At 49.1% G+C, this 25,841-nt stretch overlaps 2 protein-coding genes across 7 annotated transcripts in view; one reads left to right on the top strand and one right to left on the bottom strand.

The window, feature by feature from the left end:
- Nucleotides 1-229: 229 nt before the first annotated feature.
- RGS9BP (regulator of G protein signaling 9 binding protein) lies at nucleotides 230-5,978 on the bottom strand. The gene has a single exon (XM_044378910.3). The coding sequence runs from the start codon at nucleotides 5,136-5,138 to the stop codon at nucleotides 4,431-4,433; it is 708 nt and encodes a 235-aa protein (XP_044234845.1). The 5' UTR covers nucleotides 5,139-5,978; the 3' UTR covers nucleotides 230-4,430.
- Nucleotides 5,979-6,155: 177 nt separating this feature from the next.
- ANKRD27 (ankyrin repeat domain 27) overlaps nucleotides 6,156-25,841 on the top strand; it is a 47,997-nt gene continuing 28,311 nt past the window's right edge. For 2 of the 6 annotated variants that reach the window (XM_048223706.2, XM_048223707.2), the window contains exons 1-9: nucleotides 6,175-6,308; nucleotides 14,077-14,206; nucleotides 20,681-20,791; nucleotides 23,679-23,833; nucleotides 24,280-24,339; nucleotides 24,427-24,480; nucleotides 24,592-24,657; nucleotides 24,747-24,823; nucleotides 25,495-25,616. In XM_048223706.2, coding sequence (XP_048079663.1) covers nucleotides 14,176-14,206; nucleotides 20,681-20,791; nucleotides 23,679-23,833; nucleotides 24,280-24,339; nucleotides 24,427-24,480; nucleotides 24,592-24,657; nucleotides 24,747-24,823; nucleotides 25,495-25,616 — 676 coding nt within the window. In that variant the 5' untranslated portion in view covers nucleotides 6,175-6,308; nucleotides 14,077-14,175. Of the gene's footprint in view, nucleotides 6,309-6,376; nucleotides 6,618-14,076; nucleotides 14,207-20,680; nucleotides 20,792-22,769; nucleotides 22,927-23,678; nucleotides 23,834-24,279; nucleotides 24,340-24,426; nucleotides 24,481-24,591; nucleotides 24,658-24,746; nucleotides 24,824-25,494; nucleotides 25,617-25,841 lie in introns of those variants that run through there. The other 4 variants (XM_026484269.4, XM_044378922.3, XM_048223704.2 and 1 more) reach the window with 4 other exon arrangements.

Here is a 25,841-nt window from a genome sequence, read left to right as displayed (position 1 = left end):
TGCTTTACAAGGTAAGTATAATCATACCGTAGAGAAGCACTTGGAGATTTATAATCCTAGAGTATTTCTGAACATCTCTTTATGTAATAAAATCTATGAAGGGTAACAGTGTTGATCAGGACCTTCCCTTCACTTCAGATGGGCATAAAGAAGATTAAGAATACATCATATATATATATATATATATATAAAATCACAAGAGTTGATAGCTGAATTATTTGAGGGTGTCTTTTCCAGCTCAGTTATAAATGCTGCATGTTACCTTTGTTCTTTTTTTTAAATTTAATAAACAATTTAAGGTAGATAAACTTGACATGAAGCCTTTAATTCTACTTTGGATTTGATGCCACGTACAAAACCCCCCACGCTGTGCTCATGTCCTGACATCAAGCAGCCAATGCAGTCATGGTACCAAGGGCTCCAGGTTACCTACAGAGTAGGATTTTCCCAGCCTCCATGATAAAGGACAGAGTTTCACATCTGTAATTTCCCAGAATCAGTTTAGATGGCCCGACTGCTGGGTAAAACCAACTGTTTAATCAATGGTAGGCTTTCTTGGACTCAGACTTACAGTCTGAATTTAAATTCCTAATCTAATTTAAATACTATAAATAAAATAGCATTTATGCAAAGTTGCTTTTTAAGTCCATCCTCTAATTCTGATATGGACTAAAATCGCAGTAAGCTCAGTTCATTCTGATTTTTTAAATTTATATGGAATTTTAGATAATAAACACCAAACTGTAACATTTCATTTCATTTCATTTCGGTGTGTACCCAGACCAACAATGCCAATCAAAACCCCCCAAACAAACAGAATAATCCTTTCTTGTTTTACTGCATTCTGTTAAATGTTCTAAACTCTGGAAGGGACCTTTGAGTCCATCATCAGGGCTCCCCTCATTTCACCATGGAGGGAACCCAGGCACAGGGAGGTCAATGACTTCTCTGAGGTACTTGGAAAGAGAGGCAGAGCCCCTGTCCATCATAGCTGATCTGGCCTTGAGAGAGGAGGCACGCCCCAAAGGAAGACGGAGGCCAGTCTGAAGTTCTTTAATTCTCAGGCTCACACGTGACATGTGTCGGGGCTCACACCCTGAACAAGCGTTCATGACAGAAGGGAGAGCTATATCTGAAAAGCAACGGAGTAGCTAAAAATGTATCAATGTGCAGGTTGAAAGGGAAAATGCAGCATCATCAGGACCCTCATGCAAACCAAAACACTCGTTTAACCAAAACTACCTGTCATCTGACATCACACTCTCTTATGTAGCTTACTGTAAACCTTAAGTAAATCATGCAGGTTATGCTCTAATTTTCCTTACCAAAAATATCTCCCTTGCAGCATTTTAAAGCATTAAGTTCTTCGAGCACACAAAAAATGAATTTGCCAGGCTTTTTTTTTTTTTTTTTTTTCCTCTTCTACAAACATTCGTGTTCGGGCTTTTCCCCCCTACTAACAAAGTTCAAAGTTTCCATAAGTGTCTTGACATTCCAATTGCTTCTCTTCTTGGAATCAGATAAAATAGTAGTTTTCCCAAAAGAGAAGCAGGAATATTTTCTCTTTACAGGTACTTATCATAGCATTTAGCTTTGGATATAAAGATCTATCCTTTAACTTGTATCTTTAATTTCGGAAACTAGACGGGTTTTTGGGTTTTTTTTGCCATAGACTCTAACGTTGACCTTATGATATATACCCTATGTTAAATATTGAATTTTTCCCTATACTTGTAACATGGTATAAAATCATACCAAATTTTTTTTAGAAAATTAATGACTTTGATATCAAACACCTAAATGGAATCAGGCTTCTATCAGAAAGCAATGTCTTGAATTATATACATAGAAATGAGAGCAGAGAGATAGTGACAGCAGCCTATTGCTCAAGCAGAAAGTGAGTCTGCTTGCATCACATAGTGAAAGTTCTAGTAGGCAATGTTAGAACTCCAAATAATATCAAATATTCCTAATGCTTAAAACTTGCAAACATAGCGTTGTTCAGGTTCACAGGTCCATAGGATAAATATGTTCATTGTCATTCAGCTTTTTTTGGTGTGTGGGTGCAACATTTTATACCTAATTTCAGTGAGCAGAGGACTCTCGGAATTAGGTACACATCTGATTGCACGTATAATTAAATACCTAAAGATCTGCTAAGTGGGTGGAAAGGGTGACAACAAAGACGTTTGTTGCTCTCTATGGATTATACAACATCGGATGGGTTTTTTTCTTCAATAGGTTCGGCTGAACAATTTTTGTCGTCGTTCTGAACCAAAATAACTTGATAAGAACAGAAGAGTCATTGTATTAGAAACAGGAGAATATACTTAGGGTGTGGTGTTAAAGGATAGCTTCCAACATTGGGTTACAAAATGCCCAGCCTCCTCTTGTCTGGGAGAACTGAGACCTTGGAGAAGGTAACAGAGATTCTGTATTGTGTTGTGATGGGAGGGGGATGAGGGTACGAGGGGAGTTAGAAAAATTTTGTGTCATCTCTGAAGTTACCCTGAGCGGGCAGGTGCAAAAGAATTTGAAGTGGCCGCTATTCAGATGAGGCAGAAGGTGTTCCTTTCATTAGTTAAGGTCATAAAACTTTTAATCGGCTTAAGACCTTGTGGGTGTCTTAAAGCCATTATCACAGACACACACACACACACACACACACACACCACACAGATCCCATATTTTCACTATGAGGTACTGGAATCTGTGTGTTGAGGAGGGGGGGGGTGAGCTGGGCTGGCCAGGTGGCCCTCAGGACTGGGCAAGGCGCCACCCCTGCTATTTGCCCCTAAATCCCTTGGCCCTCCAAGCTGCCTTTGTGAAACTGTCATTTCCCTCCTCTTCCCACTTTTAGGGTAAAAAAGTGAAAAAAAAAAATCCTTGTCAGTTTTCAGCCAAACCAAAGTCTCTGGGTTTTATTCCAAATTACCTTTTGAGATGTGTTTTCTCAGCCTTATTTCCCCAACTGCGTTTCCTCTGCCCCACTGGTGGCAGGTGGTGGCTCCGCTCACGGCAGTTCCAGCCTGGGACCCAGGGGTTTCCATCTTCTTTATTTACTGAGCAAAAGCAGCAGGGGTCACTCAACCTCTGTTATGGACACCCTGGTTCCAGTGGTTTATGCTATGACCTCCTGCCTTCCAGAAGGTCTATTTTAATAATGGGTGTATATTTACTAACTTCAGGATGTAAGTGAAGACCACTGTGTTTGACTCATTGGCACGTATGACTTCGTGGCCAAATGTCCTCTATAAAAAAACAGCTTTGATAGGGCATTGTGTGCTTACGTGGTTTTTCTTTCTCGATGATTATTGTTTTTAAAACGCTCCTGAGACCCAGTCTCAGGGCTAATCGGCTCTGACGGCATGCGGCAGTGAGGTTTACCCTCTCAGGGGTCAGTGTGAGGGTCAGGGAGCTGTGCAGCTTCCTCCAAAGCCAGCTCTCCTACTGGCCAGCAGGCAAATTCCAAGGGATAGATAGGATTAAGGGCTCCAAAGAGGATTCTGCAGCCCTCCCCCAAAGGAGGATCAAAAACTCTGGTCTAGTTCTGGAACAAACACAAGCCCCGGGAAAGGAGGAAGTGCGTGTTTGAATAGCATATGTCCCTTCCCAAAGCCTGTGCGCCTTCCAGGCTGACCCAGGAGAGCCCTTTTCAGTAGGCAAGTGGGTGCAGTGGATCCAAGCCTGTGGGGGCAGTTTTGACGTGTCTTGTCTGGTTTCCTAAGTAGGGTCAGAATTTGTGGGGGAGGTCACCAAGCCCCAAACCCAAACCTCTTCTAGCTGCTTTTGGTGACTAATAGATAAACTCTGCCAAGAAGCTCAATGGTGTGCCATAGAGAAATGGTGCACGGACTTCTCTTTGCACACTCTCCTAAGCTTAGGCCCCAAAGGATTAAGGTAATAAAACCTGCTTACACCTTCTTACAGTTTTGTCCAGGAAACAAAATCACCACCCACACAAAGCAAAACAACTCCCCTCCCCCCGACTTCATTTCACCTCACCCTTCTTTCAAACTGCCCCACGCAGAGAGTGGGAATCGCTGGTAGGGGTGGGGGCACCAAACTCAGGCACCGTGTAAACACGCCCCAGCAGCACACGTGGTCACCCATTAACTCGGAGGGATCTGGGGTCACTGTGGACGGTTTTCTATTAATAGGGGATAAAGCTGCTGCATACATTAGCGGTAATGCCCTGGCTGCCCGTGCAAAATTAACTCTTCCCCGGCCAGCAAGAGGAAACCATGTTCTGCCCAAGCAGATGTGTGCTTGAAACGCCCAGGTGTACACACACACACACACACGGTTTTAGAACCCCTTCCCTTAAACGTGCCAAATCCCACTCCCATTCCGAGTCCAGGCGATTGCCGTCGTTCCCGAGGGATGTCTCCGGGGAGGGAGTGGTAATGGCAGGAAAAGTCGCATGTCGGTCAGCTCAGCTTCGCCACGCAGACCGCCAGGGCCACAGCCGCCAGCAGCACGGCGCTGAAAACGGTGGCGGCCAGGGCTTTGCTCAGGTCGCAGGGCCCCGTGCGCTCCTGGACGGACACGGTGCCCACCGAGGAGGCGCCGGCGCTGGACAGGAGCTCGGCGCCCGCCGTTTGCCGGGCCTGCACGGTCCAGCGGGGCACGTTGACCTTCATCTCCATGTCGTGGATCATCTCGCTCACCTGAAGAATCTCGCGCTCCAGCTCGCGCAGGTCGTCCACGTCGAAGTCGCCCTCCGCCTCGTGTCGCAAGCTGCGGGCGCTCAGGGCCCGCGCCGCTACACCCGCCGCGCCGCCCGCCACGCCGGTGCGCACCAGCGGCCGCCGCGGCGCGTGCAGAGGGAACGCGGTGCCCAGGGCCAGTGCGCGCCGCATGTCGGCTTCCAGCAGGTCCAGGCAGCCAGAGAAGGCCACCCAGAGGCGCTCGAACTCGGCGCGCTCCTCGGCGCCCAGGCCCCGGTCGCGCAGCGCGGCCGTCAGCTGGGCGCGGGTGGCCACCGCCAGCTCCTGCGCCTTCTGGCGCGTCTTCTGCAGCTCCTCACGCAGGTTCTGCGAGTCCGCCGAGCCGCCGACGGTCAGCACCAGGTGGTGGTAGCATGCGGTCGCCTTGTTGAGAGCGTCCAGCAGTGCCTTGCACTCCTCCCTCGCCATGGCTGTGCGCTCTGGCGCGGCCCAGCCGCCCGCGCCCCTCTCCGTTCCACGCCCTCAGCGCGGCAGGACGCTGCGAGCCCCGACGGCGGCCCGCGCGCTCCTCATGGCCCGAGACTAGCTCGGCGCTGCAGCTGTTGTCGACGGAGCCTCTGGAGACCCGCGACGTGCGCCTCTGCGGACCGGACGCAGAGAGGGAGCCCCGTTAGCTATCTCCCATTCCCTGGTCCATCCTCCCCCGATTCGCTCAGAGTCACACAGCGAGTCTCTGCACCGCCCTCGCCTCCAAGGTGGCTCTCTGCGAAGCCCGGGTTGCGGTCCCCATTCTCCGGTGCCGTCGCCAGGGCTGGCCGGCCGCGGAGCCTCGCGCTCCGCCTTAGCCGCTGCCAAGGGCTGCCGGGTCGGGTTTCTTATGATCCGCCCACCCCCGCCCGTCCTCGGAGGGCGCTTGGATCCCTCCGACCAGGGATGGGCGGGGCCCCGCGCGGGAAAGTCACGTGTGGGTCCCCCATCTCCTTCTGCTCCTCTCCCCATTAGTTTTGGAATACTAGCACTCGGCAGTTCCAACCCTCCAGTATCGTAAAGATGGGGAAACTGAGGCCCAGGTAAAAAAAGGGGGCCTAGGTCACGCGACGTCCATACACGTGAGGGAATCAGAACCCAGGGACCCTAACTCCCAGAGCCTGCCAGCGACGGAGTGGTGTGCCTCGTAGGGCTGGGCACCTCCGCTCTCTAAAGGTAGCAGTAATGGGCGATCCGCAACGCGGGACAGCTCCGGGGTCTTCCCATCCGGATACAGCCCGCTTTCCAGGGACCAAGCTTGGAACCCACCTCTAGTGTCAGATCAGCTTCGGCCCCGCCCCCTCCCGTTCCGGGCACGCGCAGTCCGCGACTCAGGGCTGGTCGGGCCTGAGTAGGAAGTGCTGTGCACCGCCTGAGCCCCACCCCGGCTGGGCAGACTCAATGATTGCTCTGCGCACACGTCACTCTGAATAACAACGGCCGCTCATTGGGCTGACCAGGCGCGGCTCCGCCCAACGGCGGAGTAAAGAGGTGGGCGGTGGAGCAGAACCGCTGTGCTGGGGTGGTGGGCACCGAGGTCCGAGTCCCGGGTCCGGGAGGCGTCGCCGCGGCTCAGAAAAGGACAGGGAGTGAAACTATGTAGCCTTTTAAGTAAGTGTCCTCCCTCCTGTCTCATCCCGCGCCTTCCTTCCCTCGGGACGGCTGCGCCTCGGGGCCTGGAGGCCGGGCGGGGCCCCGGAGCTGGAAGGGGGAGGGGCTTTTTCCTCTCCGCGGCCAGCGCCCCGCGGCTCACCCAGGCTGGGCTGGCTGCCTCAGGGCGGCACCCCAAGATCCTAGCTCCTCGTTGGCTGGATCGCCCTGCCCGCGCTCTGCGGGTCCCGTCGGCAGTCGGGCTCTCTCTGCCCCTGGAGTGCGGGGTGGCGAAGAATGCGCCCTCTGACCCTCGCGACTACAGGACGGGTCAGCGGGTTCGGGGTCCTGGGAGCTCGGACTTGGGGGCAGTGGGCGGGGCAGTCGTTCAAGAGCTGAGTGGCCTCCGTGGTTTGCGGACCGCCTGGCGGGGCCGCTGGAGGGGGAGGGTGTGGTGAGGGTCCGGAGCCTGGGGTCTTGTGGCCTCCGGGGGTAGTGAAGGCGCAGGGGAGGGAGGAGGGAATCCCTGCCTGCCAGCCTCTTGAGGGGCCGGATATCTTCGTCCTGCTGGGTAAAAATTACTCCAGGAAAACTTAAGCACCAAGAGATGTTCCGGACTCTGGGTCCGTTCAGTCCTTTTCGTTGAACATAGACTGCCCGAGGCGCGCGAGTTCGGCATGGCCCCTGGCGATGTTGGGGACTTGGGTACTAGCTGCCGGTGCTGGGCCACGGAGCAAATAACGCGTCTTCATTGAGGATTTAGGACATTCAGGGAAGGAGGGGCTGGTGAGACTGGAGGGTCTACTAGTTTGCATGCGAGCTGGGGTTTTCCAAGTTTATGGGTTTCATGGGGAGAGGCCCTTATTTTGATTAGCTCACCCTCCCACCAGCCCCAGAGAAGAGCAGGGTATCTTAGTGGGATATTAGCGTTTTGAGTCGACCTTCCCCAGCATGGTATTGAGGCGGTTCAGAAGATCCAGAGCGCTGGGCCCCAGGGCTCCCTCTCACTTTGTGCTCTGTCCTTTCATCTATAGAGTTGGGGCCATTTGTGGCCAGGGCTTGGACACTCCAGGCCTTGGCCATTCTCCATGGTGGAGGGTCTTAGCCATCCACTGACCAGATGGGGGCCTTGACAGGTAAAGAGTAGTTTTCAAGACAAAATGGATGGAAGGAGGGAAAACCCATCACTTTGGGGAGCTTTAGGGACAGCCGAGGGATATGAAGCTACAGAGATGCGTAGAAGGCCAGAATGAGAAGCCCTTAATGCCAGGAAGAGAAATTGGGAGTTCATCTCGTAGGGAGTGGAGGGGAAGTCCTGGAAGAATATAGTAGCCCCCCTTTAGTCCATGGGGGTTGTAGGTTCCAAGACCCCCAGTGGATGGTGGAAACCTCAGATAGTACCAAACCCTATACTCCGTTTTGTTTTTCCTATACCTACATACACCTATGATATGTTTAATGTGTAAAGTGGGCAGAGTAAGAGATTAACAAAAATAACAAAATAGAACAATTATTAACAATATACTGTGATAAAAGTTATGTAAATGTGGTCTCTCTCTCAAGATATCTTTTGTGCTGCACTCACCCTTCTTGTGATGATGTGAGATGATTAAATGCCTTGGTGATGAGAAGAAGTGAGGTGGAGGGTATAGGTATTGTGATGTAACGTTAGCTGCTTTTCTGATGATACGTCAGAAGGCGGATTGTCTGTTTCCAGACCCCAGTTGACCGTGGAGAACTGAAACCGGAAAGCAAAACAGAGAGTAAGGGGGACTACTGCCCCATAGTAGACCTCAGTGTTGGAAAGATCACTTTGTCTTTCCTGTGGACAAGCCCGAGTAAGGTCAGGAGGGGAGAGGCCTCTGAAGGAGAAGGGCAGGATGAGATGAGGGGCAGATACTTGTGTCTAGCCTCAGTGGCAGGAGAGCAGTTGAGGCTCTGAAGTTGAGCAGATCACTTGGGTGAGCTCGCCTCACTCTGGCTTGCCACCAGAAATCATCCTGCCTGGCAGCTTCACTGGGAGAACATCAGTACTGTCTGCGTAGGGGCTGGGGTCAAGGTCTTGATTGTATCTCCTTGTGGCTCTTGGACTGTGTTGGCCTTATGAGGGCAACTACAGGGTCTTTGTTATTCCCACATCTGTGTACTGTTAGTGTTTCTGTGGGGCTCTCCCTTTGTTTATGAATTGCCAGGATTAGGTTGGTGTCCTGTAATTTGATCTTCTCCTAGAGGAGCAGAGTAATGTGACCATGCGAGGATAGATCTAGAAAGGATTCAGACCCAAATCCAGGGGTGGTTGTGCCTCCTCCAAACTCTCCTGCTCCCTTAGTGGTCACACCCCTCTTCCAGCTCTGAGGCCTTCCCTCCCTGTGGGACTCTCCACATTCCAGCTGTCACTGTTTAGCCAGCTCTGAGTAGATCGTTTGTTTCTGGCATTTTGCCAGTGCCTGCATGGCTGCCTCGGGCCAGTCCCTCACCCTCCCCTGGATATGGGCAGTGGATTTCCAGCTTCTGGGAGAGATGACCCCTCCCTGGGAGTCTGAGCTTCCTCTAACACCCCACTATCATTTTGTTCCAGTGGATGAACAGTTAAAGCATGCCTACAGTGAGCCATGTGGCCAGGCACAGACTGGACGCTTTGAAGACGAGATTTGAGAAAAATACGGATAGGATCCATAGACGGTACAGGCTAGGAGGACATAAGTGACTGTAATATCATACATTACGTCATCCAGTTGATTCCATTTGCTATGAAACATAAATAATTTAGAAAGTTTTCCCTTTTTGCCTTTTCCTTCTTTATCACAAATTAAACTAGTTGCAGAATAATGCTCATCCTTTGGAAAATATGCCTGGTGTGGGTCTTTGGTGAGCGCCCTCACCAAAGGGTGGGAGCAACCATAGCAGTGAGATTTCAGCTGGGAGTTTATCTCTGGGAGACACAGACTTTCCTGTGCTGGATTCTGCTGAGCCAGGCTGCACACTGTCACCCGATGGGGACACCTGACCACCCAGCCTCGTCTGGGCTGGTGGGACGGTTGTAGACCACAAAACCACAAGTGTACACACCACCCCTTGAAATGTCCGGTACTAGTTTGAGACCTTGCCTGGGTCTCCTGTTCATAGAATTAACCTCAGATAACTCATGTTCAGGGGATACTTGGTATCTCTGCCTAATTTAGCTGGATTTGCTGTAAATCATCCTATCATTTGAGCTTAGGCAGGGATGGAATTTTTTTTAAACGGAGTTTTATAGAGGATTTACTCCTCTTTCCAGTTTTATAAGGAATATTCAGTTTATGTTGCATGTTATTTTAAAATATAAAACGAATTCTTGCAAGTAAAACTTGTGAGGGCGTTAACCTGTTGTCAGTATTTATGCCCTATATGAGAATTCCATTCTAGCGTTAAGCACCTAATTGTATTAGATTCTTACATGTTTTAACCACCAGGACAAAAAGGTTGAGAAGAGCATTGGACAGCCCTCTTCGAATCCCTACTCCTGGACAGAGGGTTCAGTCCTTGGCAACAAGGAGGAATGATGTCCAAGAGAAAGCAGATGACTTGAGGCTGAAACCCAGCAGGCTGTGTCCCGCTCCCCAGCAGCACTTGCCCCAAGTCTTGTGTGTTTCATGCACTTGAGCTGAATGTTTTGATGTAGCTTTCAGGGGCCTCCCTCCACCCTGCTGTCCCTCTCTGACCAGCACTGTTTGGATTTCTGGACTCACCTTCTCATCCAGTAAAAAAAAAAAAAAAAAAAAAAGTTACTCTTGGGTTTTCTGTGCCCACAGGAACCTGCTCCTGCTTCCCGAACCTTTGCCCTACACTGGTCCCTGCCAGGGATGCCTCCTGTGGTCCCCATCCCCTTCCCTGCTGCTCCCTTCTCTGGTCCTTACCTGTCCCAGCACTGCTGTGGGTTGGTTTTACTCTGCGGATGCACCTTCCTTGCCTCCCAGCCAGGTTGTTACTTCCTGCATCAGAGCCTGTCCTTGTCACCTCAGTCTTGGGTGTAGCGGTGTTGGAGCTCTGCCGGCATCCTGTCTGAGGCGCAGAAGGAGGGTCCCTTCCTAGCTTCATTCTGACCATACGGCATCCTGTCTCTCGTGCAGTTTCTGTCCAAGGTGTCTTAACTTTTCTACTCTGTCATGTAGAACCAATTGCATCAGAAACCAGAAACAATTTTGTTTTCTTGTGACTATGTCCCAGCAAAATCACATTATCCAGTTGTTCTGGTTAGGGACTCATAGAAGGATTATTTGGGCTCTAATAATAATTGAATTCAACAAGTCAAATACCTGACTTGTTGCAGAGCTGTCTCTGGGGTCCAGGAAGAGACTATATGTAGCCTTTTTCATGCTAGGCTCCCCTAAGAGGATTTGCAGGGAGCTCAGGGGCCTCCTTCAAGCAGTTCCCAGGAGGGCCTGAAGCAGAGACAGTTCTGGCTGGACCAGACTGAGGGAATTCAGTGTAGGGCCCATGTGGCTGTCTGTCATGGTGACTTTTCCTTTGGGGGAAATGAAGTATGGAATCTGTGCATCTGTGGCTTATGAAATAACCCTTAATCCAGGCATATTTATTTTACACAGTGGGCGTAGTGGTTAAAGAGGCGGATGTTAGAATAAATTCTGACATCTGTGTAACCTCAAGTTGGCCAACCGAGCCTCAGTTTCTTCATCTGCAAAGTATGAGGCTACTGATATCAGTAGTTATTGTGAGCATTAGTTTTAGTCGATTGCCTGTAAGTTATCATGAACATTAAAGTAGGATGAGGATGAACAGAAATTATCACAGTTACCTGAACCAAAGATGCTCTCAAATAATGGCTGTTTTTATCATTAGCTGTAACAGATAGAATTCATAATGTACTTACTTATATGTGCTGTCCTGGCATCTTCCCAAGAAGGCGTGTGGGAATATGGTTACATAGTAAGAAAGTAATTTAGTTTTTATTCATATTTCATTTATCTGATGGTATCAAGGATAAGTTTACTTGATGTTCTTTAATGGTTGCTAATTTTCTCTTTTTAAAATTTTTATTATGTGTTTATTTTAGAGAGAGAGAGCGTACACAAGCATGGGGGGAAGGAGCAGGGGGAGAGGGAGAAAGAAACTCAAACCGACTGTGTTGAGCGTGGCGCCTGATGTGGGCTCCATCTCATGGCCCTGAGATCACGACCTGAGCCACCTGAGCCGAAACCAAGAGGTGGGCACTTAACTGACCGTACCACCGAGGTGCCCCATCTGATTTTCTCATTTTAAAGAAGAGGTCTCAAGCTCAGAACATTTGGCAGTCAGTAGTATCTCTAGCAAGGTTTTAAATAATGTCAGTTGTTCTCGTAACTTTTTAAAAAGACTTTATTTGAGAGAGAGAGAGGGAGAGAGAGACAGCGTGACCACAAGCCGGGGAGGGGGAGAGGGAGAGGGAGAGGGAGAGGGAGAGGGAGAAGCAGACTCCCTGCTGAGCCGGGAGCCTGGCACAGGGCTTGATCCCACAACCCCGAGATCATAACCTGAGCCCAGATCAAGAGTCAGATGCTCAACCAACTGAGCCATCCAGGCACCCTGGAGTATACTGTTTTTATATTTAAAGTTGTAATAAGGGTTATTTTAAAAATAAATTTTAAAAGAGAGTAGGTGTTTAAAGGAATGTGTCAAACACTAACAGTAGAGCCATTGTGTACAATTATACAGATAATTGCATAGGTGCCCAGGAGAGTGAGATGTTGGCAAACTGGGGCTGATAAACAGCCTGTGAGCTACTTACCAAGCCATGTGCCCTGGTATAGGACTGTGGTACCCACTGAGAAGATGGGGTGCCTTTTTCTAATTCTCACAAAGACACCATGTGGGCCAGCAGTAAGTGGTGGTCCATTGGTATGCAGTATGGCAAAAATAGTGAAGGCAGCATGTAAATGGGAGTCCTTCAAGACAGGTGTTTGTATTCTCCATTGCACCACTTGAGATGGAGGCTCAGATTCTTTTTCTGTGCCCGTTTTTCATATTCCTCTCTGATAGCTCAGTGAAACTACACTTATATATGGTAAATGGAGTAGATCAGGGGCAACGGAAGCCCCATTCACAACAGACTATACAAATAATATTTAATAAAAGTTGTGTATAATCTATTTAATTTAATTGGAAGACGTAGAAGAAGACATACGTGGAAAGACATACCATGTCCATGGATGATGAGATTCATTATTATAAAGATGTTGACTCTCCAGTCTATAAATTTAATGCAGAATTGAGAAACTGATTTTAGTTTATGTGATATTGCAAAAAATTAGGAATAACCAGACAATTTTGGAGAACAAGGAGGGAGGCCTTTCTCTATGTGTTATCAAGGCTTATTATGAAGCTGTAGTCATGTAAACTAATGTGGTCTAGCCCCTCTCTGTCCAATATAATAGCCACTAGCTGCATGTGGTTTTTAAGCCCTTGAATGTGGCTAGTATGAATTGAAAAGTGAATGTAAGGTACACACCAAATTTTGAAGATTTAGTAGGAGTAAAAATGTAAAATACATCATTAATAATTTTAAAATATTATCACATGTTAAAATATAATATTTTGGATATATTAGCATAAATATATTATTAAAACTAATTTTACCTGTTTCCTTTTTCATGTGGCTACTAGAAAATTTTAAATTACATATGTCATTATGCATAGTGTATATATAATTACATTTCTCATATATCTGTTGGATGGCACTGGTCTAGACTGTTGAAAGACAGTAGAGCTTAGAAATACGCCACACGTATATGAGAACTTGGAGTATAGCGAAGGTAGCGTTATTGGCCAGTGCGGAAGGGATAGACTATTCAAAAAAGGATAATGGGACAATTGGCTTATGCTATGGACTGAATTTTTGTGCCGCTCCATTCATATGTTGAAGTCCTAATCCTTAATGTGATGGTATTTAGGGGATCAGAGAGGGGCACAGGGGGATTCTGTTGATTTTTTTTTTTTAAGACTTTATTTATTTTAGAGAGAGCAGGGGAGGAGCAGAGGGAGACAAATCTCCAGCAGACTCTGAGCTGAGCACAGAGCCCGATGAAGGGCTTGATCAGAGGACCCTGAGATTATGACCTGAGCTGAAACCAACAGTCGGACACTTAACTGATTGAGCCACCCAGGCGCCCCCCTGTCTATTCCGATATACTTTATTTCTTAAAAAATCTGAGGCAAACATGACAAAATGTTAAGATTGGGTAGTTCTGGGTGGCAGATTTGCATTATTCCTCTGTATTTCTCTATATGCTTAAAATAGTTCATTAAAATTTATGCATATCTTTAAAATATAATTTTGGTCATGAAGGATGTTCTAAAAATAGCCATTTTTACTTTTTTGCAATGACTTGGAGTTTGACAAGATTTTTAAAAAGATTTTATTTATTTGAGAGAGAGCGAGAGAGAGAGAGAGAAAGAGAGAGAGTGAGTGTGCACAAGCAGGGGGAGCTGCAGGCAGAGGGAGAAGCAGGCTCCCTGTTGAGCAAGGAGCCTGATGCGGGACTCGATCCCAGGACCCTGGGATCATGATCTGACCTGAAGGAGCCGCTTAACCAACCGAGCCTCCCACACACCCCTGAACAAGATTTTCTGAATATAATGTCTGCAGTTAACCAGTAAAAAAGTCATCTTGCAATTGGTGGGTTATCTTTGATATTTCCTATCGAGTAGAATAATATATGTCAGAGACACTTTTTAGAAATTGCCAGATCAGGACTTTTATGTGTTAAATAAATCTGAAAGTGGTCATTTACTGCTTTTTCTCCCCTTGTCCCAGGAGACTCTCTTTGCCATCTGAAGTCCATATGGCTCTGTATGATGAAGATCTCCTGAAAAATCCTTTCTATTTGGCTCTTCAAAAGTGGCGTCCTGACTTATGCAGCAAGGTGGCCCAAACCCATGGCATTGTAAGTGCATCAATCCTGGGGGTTGTCCTTCTCCATCAGGTGTGGACCAAGCAGTGTTGATAAGGCCAGAAATACCATAGACTTTGGTTAACTTTAGAGAGAGTCAGTTACAAACCTGCTGAATGTAACAACCCCCAGACCATGCTCAGTATGAGAACGAGCAGAGAGGGACCACCATGAGCTGCCTCCTCCAGGAAGCCTCCTGGCTCTGCACCAGTCTCGGGTGTAATTCTTTCTCTGTGGACAGCCCCTGTTGACACTGATCTCATGGTATTCGTCTTGTTTCTCTCTTTCCACATTGACCTTGAGAGCTTCTGGGGGAAGAAAGTGTATTTCTCTCAGGGTGTCATGGGTCCTTGTCTGTGAGGTGTGTGTTCACTCGCATATAGTAAGGGAACATGTGAACACATTTGTATGTTGCTTTGAAAGGCATCTCCTAAAGGGAAAGAACCGGTGGAATAATGGAGGTGTCCAGATGGCAGGATGAGGGGAGCACATGAGAGAAACCATAGTCTGTGGGGCATCTGCTGCCTGCAGGGAGGCGGGCTTTCTGCTCCTGGCATCAGCGGGCCTCTGATACACACGGCCCTGTGCCGCACAGAGCACTTGCTGCCTTTGTGCTACTGCTTTTCTATTTTCAGGGTTTTTTGTTTTTTTTTGCCTTTGTGTTTGTCTTTGTGTGCTGTCCTCTTCTCGTACTATGCTCCTACTTTGTGGCCAAGGATTGGAACTAGACAAGTCAGCATAGCTCAGGTTCACTTTGGGTTGTCGGCTGCCTTGTTTTGGGACTGGGAGCTGACTTTCACCTTACCCACTCTGTCCCACTGCCACCCCAAGCCTGCTTTTTCCAAGTTCCTTCCAGTTTTTAGGATTGGTTTTGTGAGTCATATGTTTTTTCCCAGAATTACTTTACTTTGGTTTTTAGAAGTCATAAAGCTCATTTTGTGGGTGTGTATATGTGTGTGTATATGTACATGTATACATATGTATATACGTATATATGTGTGTGTGTATATGTATGTATATGTATATAAAACAATTGGAGAATATAACTTTCCAAGAAGACAAGAAAAATCATATAAAGTTCACCCAGAGACATTATCATCTGTTCATCTCACAGTAGTTATTAAATGCTCTTCTGGGCAAGGTACCATGTTTGATGCTGAGGGTTCAACAAAAAATGGGAATAAACATCACCGTCTTTACCTTTATAGAGCTTAAATGCTATTGGGAGAGATGGTCATGCTCTGGGCAAATATCTGCTAATTACAGTTGTGGTACATGTCCCAGAGAAGAAGTACAGGATGCAAAGCAATCATGTTAAGGGGAGGGGCTAAACAAATTTGGGAAATACTCCTTCCCCATCTTTCTTCTGTAACATTTTTAAAAATGCTGTCTTCTGGGTAAGAGCAGACTATGTGTAACTTTCTCTTGCTCTTTAAGAATGCCACGCTGTGCGGGCGCCTAGGTGGCTCAGTCAGTTAAGCATCCAACTCTTGATTTTCAGCTCAGGTCATGATCTAAGGTCGTGAGATCGAGCCCTGAATTGGGCTCCATCCTGGGGGTGGAGCCTGCCTAAGATTCTTTCTGTCCCTCTGCCCATCCCCCCAGTTCACATGCGTGCTCTCTCTCTCTGTGGGACCTGTATGTCTTGCTCACCACTGTGTTGCCAGGACCTAGCTCGGTTCCCGTCACCAGGTAGATGCTTTTCCAGCTGCAAGTAGTGGACTCCCACTCGAGCTCACTTCAGAGAAAGGGAAATTTTGAATAAGAACTTTGGCATCTTGGTCATCTTCCTTTTGGCTCCACTGAGGAATGGGAGATTCTTCTTCAACTGTATCATCCCAAGTTCACAGTGGTATCCTAGGTCTTTTCTTCCGTCCCCCTGAGATCTGCAGGGTCCATGGGGAGCTGCTGGGGTCCACACTTGGCAACACTGACTTTGTGGCCTGCAGTAGATGGGAGAGTCAGTGAGGCTGACTCCTCAGCAGAAGTCACCGTGGGAAGGAGCTGGCTACTGCTGCCCAGCTCAGCCCACTCAGATGTTGATGGCTAGCTCCTGACCCTCTTGGCTGTGTGACAAGGGCTCCAGTTCGACCTGCTCTAATTCACAGTAGTGCTCCACATACATCTGTTGGTGGAATGAAAAAGAATATTCCAGTCACCTCTGGAAGAGTACTTATCATTTCTGCCACCACGAAGGGATTCCTGTTGCCTCAGCAGGTGAATGCTGATTTTCTTTCCTTGGGGCCTGGCCATAGGGCCAAGTTTGACTGCCCTTGAATCAGCCCTGGGGCTCAGAGTCATTTATCGGGCTCTAAACTGTGAAATCATCACTTTTAAACATATGCGTCCCTCCCCGCCAGGGTTAGCTGCCCCTCACACCTCTTCCTAAAGCCCAGCTCGCTGGCCATCCTTATGCGATGGTGTTTGGCAGCTGAGGGGTGCAGCTTGACTGCTCCCTCCACCCGCCCCCTCCCTCCTCGAGTTTGACTTCCTTCCAGAACCTTCCTTTGATTGGGATGCCCGTGCATCCAGGCGGGCACCTCCCATCGTCACCTGCTCTCTGACGGGATGGGGGAAGCTCCTTTTCCCCATGTTTCCCAGGTTCCAACCACAGAGGCTCGTGACACCCCCACACTGCTTCTAATAGTCACCCCTGTTCTATTTAATTAGCATCCAGCTAATTACACACTGTGGTTTCTTCAGAGTGGGCCGGGCAGGCCTGCTGCCTCCCTGGGGCTCTTGTCCACGACATGGCAGGGGGAAGGTCCTCCAGGATCCTCAGGTGGGTTATTGCCTATAGGAGAAAAAAAATTACAAAGGGAGATTAATTTTGTTCCTCTTATTGTGATCTTTTTTTTAAAAAAGATTTGTTTTATTAGAGAGAGAACGCATGGTGGGGAGGGGCAGAGGGAGAGAGAGAGAGAGAGTCTCAAGCAGACTCCGCACTGAGTGCGGAGCCCGACACAGGGCTTGATCCCATGACCCTGAGATCATGACCCCAGCCGAAATCAAGAGTCAGATGCTCAGCTGACTGCCCCACCCAGGCGCCCCTATTGTGATCTTTTAATTATGGGGTATGTAGGCTTTTGAGGGCTAGCCTGGGAACCTGTCAGCATGTCTTCCAAGTTCCAAAGAACTGACTTTCAAGGAGAATACCCGCACAGGCCAGCTGAGGGCACTAAGGTCCATACTCTAGTTCTTAGGATTCCTTTGGCGTAGACCCGGCCAACAAACATCTGTTGAGCGTGCACTACGTGCCAGGCACCACACGGGGTGTCCAGGATTGTGCAGATGAGTGGGGAACACAGCATGCCTTCGGGGGATTCCAGAAGCTGGCCATTGGTCGCTCAGAAGAATGGGTGTCAGGACAGAAGTCACCCTAACATTGGGGAGGAGTCAGGAGGGTGCCCTGGAGTAGCGTCACGAATGCTGATTCTTGCTTTTATTCTCCTGTCCTTTCTTTAATTACTGTTATTTAAAAATTCTTTATAAAGGGACTAGAATAAAAAGTTTTATTGTTAAGCTTTAAAATAAGCAGGGGTCCTCCACTTACGGTCTACTCAGAGACTCAGCCTTGTGTCCTCCACCTAGGCTATAATGCCCATGAGATCTCCAGAAGTCTGAAGCACCGTCTTGGGAGAGCCCCGAAGGCACTTGCCCTTGACCCCGCCTCCCACGGGCAGCCTCATAGCTGTTCCATGTCCCCAGCCCCGGCGGCTGGCTCCTCACCCTCCCTCTCAGCCGGAGAGCCCAGCTGCTGGCTTCTGCTTGCAATGAAATGCTCTGGACAGCATTGTCTGCCTGAAAACTGGGGGGGCGAGGGGGTCCTTGATATTGGAGGACCCCTATTCACTCAACAAACATTGATTGGGCACCTACTGTATGTTGAACAGTGAGGTTGGTAACAGGGATACAATGCACCAGGAGCCCATCGTACTCTAAGTTAGGGAGGCAGACAAAGCGGATGTAAACAGGTCAATAGAATGTAATCACAGCTGGGCTGAGGTTCTCCAAAGCACCTCAGACGTTCCTGGTCTCTCACACGGGACCGTGTGACTCCTTCATCCATAGAGCAGGTTTGGGACCATCTCTGGGCCTCCCTAAGTTTGGGCGTTAAACATCCCCCAGATCTGATTCATGGCATTCCTGTGCCTGTGGCTGGCCCTAGGGTCTCCAGGCTCTTCTTCCTGTGCTCCCTGAGGCCGTGAGGGGGCTGTTTCTCAATTCAGGCTTAAACCTGAGGGCCTACCTTTTCTTTCTTTCTTTCTTTCTTTCTTTCTTTCTTTCTTTCTTTCTTTCTTTCCTTCTTTCATCTTTATTTTTTCCCCTTTTTAAAGTTTCACTTTTATTAAAACTTAAAATTTTTTTAAAAGATTTTATTTATTTATTTGCCAGAGAGAGGGAGAGAGCGAGCACAAGCAGGGGGAGCAGCAGGCAGAGGGAGAAGCAGGCTTCCCACTGAGCAAGGAGCCCGACATGGGTCTAGATCCCATGACCCTGGGATCATTACCTGAGCCAAAGGCAGACGCTTCACCGAATGAGCCACCCAGGCATCCCATAAAATTTTAAATTATTTTAAAATGATTTTTTTTTTTTTAGGTAATCTCTATGCCCAACTTGGGGCTCAAACTGTGACCCCAAGAGATTGAGAGTCCCGTGCTCTACTGACTGAGCTCAATTTCAAACATATGATCAAAGTAGAAAGAGTAATGTAATGAGCCCCATGCACCTGTCACCCATGTTCAGGGGTGATCCGTTCGGTGGCCCATCACATGTCATTTCTGTCCCCTCCCGCCCTCCACCCTCGGCCACTGGATTATTTTGAAGCAAATCCCAGAAAACTATGTCAGGTACTCATACAGTTCCGTCCGTAGGTATTTAGAAATGTGTCTTTAAATGATAAGGACTCTTTAAAAAAATGTAACCACAATGCCATTATCACAGCTAAAACTTTCCACACTAATTCTTCAATATTGTCCACCATCTAGTCCCTGTTCACGTTTCCCAGATCATCTCCCAATTGCCTGTCTCACGGTGGGTTTGTTCAGATCAGGCTCCAGAGGAGATCCACACGTCACATTGGATGGTCGCATCTCTACGTCTGTCTTTTCTCCTCGCTGCGGAGCTAAAGTGAAGTGCGCAGAGGCGCGCGTGCCCCGCGTGTGAGGCGTGGTCAGTGTCGACATACGTGTGGCCTTGGGAAGCCGTCTCCACAGAGTTCCGCTGCTTTTTCGTTTTACCTTCCCCTTCCCTCGTTTTCTTTCTTTGTGCCTTTGCAGTGCATTCAGCCGGGTCAGTCATGCTGGAGAGTTCTGGCTCTTGCCAATTGCGGCCCCGGGGGTGGTGCTGACGGGGGTCCTCTGTTCACCGCACTTCCTGAAATTGGTAGTTAGATGTTCATCTGATTCTGTCTCGATGTTTTGAGGAGAGGCCGGGCCATTTTGTCAATGTGCCTCCATCCACAGTGCCTCCTTCTGCTCTGAGGGGTTGGCGTGTCCCTCTGTGTGGGGGGAGGCCAAGCCCCCCTTCCTACGCGGCCTGGGTGACAGCGGCTGTCAAGGCTGCGCGGTTTCACGGTGTCTTTGCAGCGGGAGCTCCAGCGGGCTCTGGGCTGAGCCTCCGGCCCTGGCTCCAGGAGGCGGCAGGAGTTTGCGTCAGGGCCTCACCATTCACTGGCCACGTGACCCCAGACAGGTTCCTCGGCTCCCTTGGGCCTCAGTTTCCTTGTCTGCAGGATGGAGATAGCGCAGAAGCCGTTTGCTTTGTGCCGGGCTGCTTTTAGGAGATGGGGTTCCGAGGGTCTCCACCAGCTTGGTCGTGTTCCTTCCGAGTACACTTGAGCTGAGAGAGTCCCTGAGCTGCCACGCACAGGCCCGTGTGTGGTTGCCAGGGCAGAGGCCGTGTGGTGGCCACAGTCGGGCCACAGTTCACATCTCAGATGGAGCCCGCCCCAAGGACAGAGTCTGGCACCCCGAGACGCCTTGGTGGAGGTGGTGATCTGCCGTAGGAAACCCTGTTTCTGCGGCTCGTATTACAAACTATGATCACAACCGGGTTAAAAAAAAAATAGAGAAAAAAGACGGAAGGAAACTATCTTCAAGGTGCAGTGTTTCTTCTCATTCAGGCGGCGGGGTTTGGGATTACATGTGACTTTTTAGTTAACACTTTTCTGTTCTTTCCAAACTACCCTGTCTGCCTCTGGAGTCGTCCCTGAGCCTCTTGAGAATAGAGGGGGCGCCTGGTGTTGGCTGTGGGTGGCGGGACCCAGCAAGTGTGGGAACAAGCTTGGGGGCCTGCGCCTGCCCCTCTGCCCAGGTCTGGGGTCACGGCTTTGCCATCAGGACGTCCGTCACCCCAGTCGCTTTGTTCTGTCTGCCAGTAGGGTCCCCACAGCAGTCCTGGCGGGAGCGTCCTCCCGCAGCCGTTAGTGGCACATCTCGTACTCTTCACCCTGCTTACTGTTTCCAGGTCCTGGTGCCCTGCAAAGGAAGCTTGTCGAGCAGCGTTCAGTCCACTTGTCAGTTCGAGTCCTATATTTTGATACCCGTGGAAGAGCACTTTCAGACCTTAAATGGAAAGGTATTCATTTCTTTGTGGGTCAGCCAGGGTCCCTCACTCAGTGTTTGGGAAGGGGGGGCAGGGGGTCCTGCGTCTCACCCTGTCCCTGCTGTGGTAAATGATGGCTCGGACACGCACAGCAGCCCATGGCATGGGGTTGGAGGGCCCCTGCCTTTGAGGAAAGAGGAGATGGTAGTCAGGAGCAGGGCCTGGCTTGGCCTCTGCCTGGGAGGAGGGCGGGTAGAGGGGTGGGGAGGGCAGGGCATCTCTCCCTCCTCGAGGGCCTCCTGCTGGTAAGTCTCTGGAACACCTCCTGAACGAGGTCTTGTCAGTAACCTGTTTTCTCCCCGTGCTCTTGAAAGCTCATCAGTGTTTTGGCCACAAATCGGACATCAGGGGTGAATTTTAACTTTTTAAAAAACATTCTTAAAAAAATGTTATTAAAACTTAAGCCAAAACAAAAACAAAAAACAAGTATGTTTTAAAAACTTAAATAAGTTAAGGGGCGCCTGGGTGGCACAGCGGTTAAGCGTCTGCCTTCGGCTCAGGGCGTGATCCCGGCGTTATGGGATCGAGCCCCACATCGGGCTCCTCCGCTATGAGCCTGCTTCTTCCTCTCCCACTCCCCCTGCTTGTGTTCCCTCTCTCACTGGCTGTCTCTATCTCTGTCAAATAAATAAATAAAATCTTAAAAAAAAAAAACAAACTTAAATAAGTTAAAAAAAACCAAAAACACATTCTTTTGAAATAATCTCAAACCTAGAGAAAGCTTCAGTAAAGCACAAAGAACTCTCCTACACTCTTCCCTCAGATTGGTCTGCTGTGAGCATTTTGGCCACATTTGTTTTCTCAGTCCCTCTCCCCCACACCCCACACGCTACTGTTGCTTTTTCTGAACATTTTTCAGAAAAAGAGTGAGTTGCAGATACCATGTCCCTTTATTCTAAAACATGCCTTTCCTGCGAATTACAGCAGAGTGAGCGCACTCAGGAAAATGAACCGCTCAACACACTGTCCTCATACAAATCGTGCTAATTATACAAATAATATCCTTTCCTAGAAATTTTTTTTTTTCTTTTCAGATCCAGGACCCTGCAGTGCCTTTAGTTGCTGGTCTTTTAAGTTTCCTTCGATTTGGCACAATCCTCGGGCTGTCTTTGTCTTTCATGACATGGACTGTTTTGCTTTGTAGACTCTCCCTCAGCCTGGGGTTCTCAGAGGTTCCCTCACGGTTGGAAGGGCGTTTTCTCTCTCTCAGCATGTCATGACAGGAGATGTATGACGTCTGTCTTCTTTGGGGTCCGCGTTTTCTTACTTTTTAAGGGGAGGTAGCGAGATTCTGGGACAGGGTGTTCTGTTTGTTGCAGGGACTGGCATGGGCCCAGGTGCATTTGGTGCAGCTCGGTCCCTTGGACCTGACAACTAGGGCTCGTGTGGGCCTGTGGCGGGAGAGGAGGGACAGGATGGGACACGGGGTTACTGGGACGCCACCTGGGGGGGGGGTTAGCAGCCCTGTTCGCCATGCCAATCACTGTTAGTTTGTTCTCTTCGGGGAAGCCAAATCTACAAGGAGAACAGAGGAGTCACACTTACCACGGCTCGTCTGCCAGGGCACCCCAGCCGTGGCCAGAGTGCTGAATGTGGCGGGGATGGCAGCATGCCTTTCCCAGGCCTGTCCCCTTGCAGTGGCAGGTCATTCCAGGAGAGCCTTCTTCCTCCTGTCCCAGAGGGTACAGGTTTTCTTCTGCTCTAAGAACCAGCTTAATGCATCTCTGTCACAGTATTTAAAAAGGATCAGCCGTAGCTACAGGGCGAACAAAGAGGAAGGAAAACATTTTAGAATCAAAAAGCAAATTGGAAGAATGTTCTTGCTCCCCTGCAAAGCCCCATTGGAGCAAAGGCAGACAGGTCGGAAGCAGCGCTGTATCGGGGCCCAGGCGGAGGGGGGATCAGTGGTCACCCCCCGGCTGCTGGTGCAGTGACGGCTCTCTTGTTCCAGGATGTCTTTATACAAGGAAACAGGATTAAATTAGGAGCTGGTTTTGCCTGTCTTCTCTCAGTGCCCATTCTCTTTGAAGAAACTTTCTACAATGAAAAAGAAGAAAGTTTCAGCATACTGTGCATAGCCCATCCTTTGGAAAAGAGAGAGAGTTCAGGTATTCTGGGTAAAAAACCCCTTTCCCCTGATTTGGAGAATTGTATTGGTTGAACTTCCTCCTGACGTAGCTGTTATAAACATCCCATAAAATATTCAAGAGCCCATTAGAAGCTTGCCTAACTTTACAGTAATTCCCCAGAGCTTAATCAAAAAGTCTTCTTGAGCTAAGACAATGTGGCTGGTGGCTGCTGTGTAAGGTTGCACAGGTTGGACATTACACAATTCTGGGAGGCAACATCAATGTAGACCTCTGTGTGAATGTTGCCCCCTGGAGTTGGGCAGGGTGGTAGCCCTGGCTTTGACACTGGGCCTCAGTGTTAGAGCTAGCTCTTACACCATTATTGCCCCCCCCAGCCCCACTGTTGTGCCTCTTTGAGAGCTCATTATTTTTAATAAATAATAATTGTTCAGTTGTTCCAGGAAATTGAGATAACAGTGTGCTGAATGTACTCTGAGGCCTCCATTGCCAGGAATCAGGTCGTCTTCACCAGAGCCTCAGAGGTCATGCCCATGGTCTCAAATTGTTCTCAAATTGTTTTCTCCAAGGAAAGGGCTTCAAGAGGCCAGGCGCTCTGGATCCTGAGCTGTCCTGTAACGAGACTGCTCTTGGGCAGTATCTTGAAATAATTCCCGTCCTCTCCTGGGAGATGGGGCTCCAGACCCTGGGGGAGCAGGGCAAAGGATGTGGTACTTCCCCCATTAGGAAACTGTGAAGGCTTCAGCCAGCCTGACCCTCTGTCTCTTTTTCAGAAGAGCCTTCAACATCTTCAGATCCATTTATCCTGAAAACCATCGAAGATGTGAGGGAGTTTTTGGGAAGACACGCGGAGAGATTTGACAGGAGCATTGCGTCTTTCCAGCGAACATTCAGGGAATGTGAAAGAAAGAGCCTCCGTCAACACATAGTCAGTAGCTGTGTCTTGCTTTGCCAGGGTGCCCTGGCTCAGGCTGGTTCAAGAACACGGGGATCCCTCTCAGTGCGTTCTGCAACTTTGCTGCCTCCACTGTCGGGAGCTTTGTTTAAATGTTTCCTTCTAACAATAAAAGTAGTACAGGCCACTGGAGAAAACTCGAACATGACAGAGTATGAAAGTGAATATTGTTATCACCTATGTGAACCCCAAGGGAAATTTTCTCTTACCCTTCATGCATATACACTTAAAAAAAAAAAGTTGAAAAAAAAATCACATAATTTATTTGATAAGCCTGTATCAGGACTTAAAGAGCTTGTCACCCAGGAAGTACCTCCTGCGAAATGGGACCTCTCGCTCCGGGACACGTGACACGTTTCAGGGTTTGTGTTGGGGACTTGGATTACGAGTGACCTATTTCTCTGCTCTGTGTTGCGCAGGACTCGGTGAATGCTCTCTACACCAAATGTCTCCAGCAGCTTCTGAGGGACTCTCACCTGGTAAGCCGTAGGACTTTCAATTGAGAGAACTACCGTTTGCCCACATGCCCAATCCGAGCTCTTTAACGGTACCTTCTTGTCCTGCAGAAAATGCTTGCCAAGCAGGAGGCCCAGATGAGCCTGCTGAAGCAGGCAGTGGAGGTAAGAGGCCAGGCCAGTGCGGCGGGAGAGGGCAGCGGTGCTGGGCGTGGGGGGGGCTCCCCCTGTCACCCCTGTGCGCTCGCAACGGGGGTCTGTTCGTTGATTTTGCAGATGTACGTCCAGCACGATATTTATGATCTGATCTTTAAATACGTGGGGACCATAGAGGCAAGCGAGGTAGGTCCTAAATCCCCAGCATCCCGGTTGGAAGCCCTTTATTCTAAGCTTTTCAAGAAATTTGAAACTTCGTTAAAATCTGTTGTTAGGACGCTGCCTTTAATAAAATCACAAGAAGCCTTCAAGATCTTCAGCAGAAGGACATTGGCGTGAAACCGGAGTGCAGGTAAGAGTTTGTGCTGCCGTCGCTCGGCATCCTCGGAGGCTGGGGCGTTCTGCTTCTGGAAACGGGGCTCTCAGCGGCAGGAACTGCACATGGATTTGACTTGGTTCATTCTGAGGAGCAGTGCGGTTACTTGTGACCAAAGATAAAGGACTGAGGTTGGCAGATGTCACCTTCCTCCCCCTGCTGCCAGCTGGGTGGGAGCTCGAGGGGCGGGGGTTTCGCACAGCTGGTCTCTTGACAGGCACACCGCTCACCCAGGTGGGTCCCACGTGCAGACACCGCTCCTCGCCTGCCCATCTGAGGGAGGCCTGCCAGAGAGGCACCTGGCTTTGAATTAATTTATGTTTCTTTAGGCTACAAAAATGTCTAAAGTATTTATGTTGAAACGATTTTAACTCCTTTGAGCTGTCTCACTCTGGGGCTAAGGATTTTTACTTTTTTTCCCCTCATTTTTTGGTGCAGCTGTAATACCGTTTTGCATCCTGAATGGGACATTCAGAGGTGTTGAGTTTGCCACTGATTTGAGTCTGACTGCTTCTGGGTTTCTACTTTTGTTTGTCGTTACTTACAGTTGGTCGTAAGCAGTGTAAGCTGGGGGTGTGCTATTAGATCAGGGAAGAAGGGCCCTCCCACCGTGGTCTTAAGTTGTCACTTCCCAAATTATTTTGCAGCTTCAACATACCTCGTGCAAAGAGAGAGCTGGCTCAGCTGAACAAGTGCACCTCCCCACAGCAGAAGCTGATTTGTTTGCGAAAGGTGGTGCGGCTCATAACCCAGTCTCCCAGCCAGAGAGGTGTGTGCTCGGGGGAGGGGCCTGATGGTGGCGTAGACACTTCCGTCCAGATGCAAAAGTCTGTTAAGGAGCGGTGTCGTCTTCAAGGATCACACCAGTGGGCTGACGTGCAGCAGAGCACCCCCGTGTGAGCACACTGGAGTCTGCTCTGATGCGTGGGTGCCTAGTAACGGGGATTCGGGGGTAGGAAGGCAGATAAGAGTAAGAGAATGGTGGCGGAGGAGG

The sequence above is a fragment of the Ursus arctos genome, unplaced genomic scaffold (assembly GCF_023065955.2).
Source record: "Ursus arctos isolate Adak ecotype North America unplaced genomic scaffold, UrsArc2.0 scaffold_19, whole genome shotgun sequence".
NCBI classification, from domain to species: Eukaryota; Metazoa; Chordata; class Mammalia; order Carnivora; family Ursidae; genus Ursus; species Ursus arctos.
This window is presented reverse-complemented; position numbering and strand designations above follow the sequence as displayed.

Bases quoted from the DNA above. Each gene is read 5' to 3' on its own strand.
- RGS9BP (XM_044378910.3), bottom strand. From the start codon at position 5,138: ATGGCGAGGGAGGAGTGCAAGGCACTGCTGGACGCTCTCAACAAGGCG.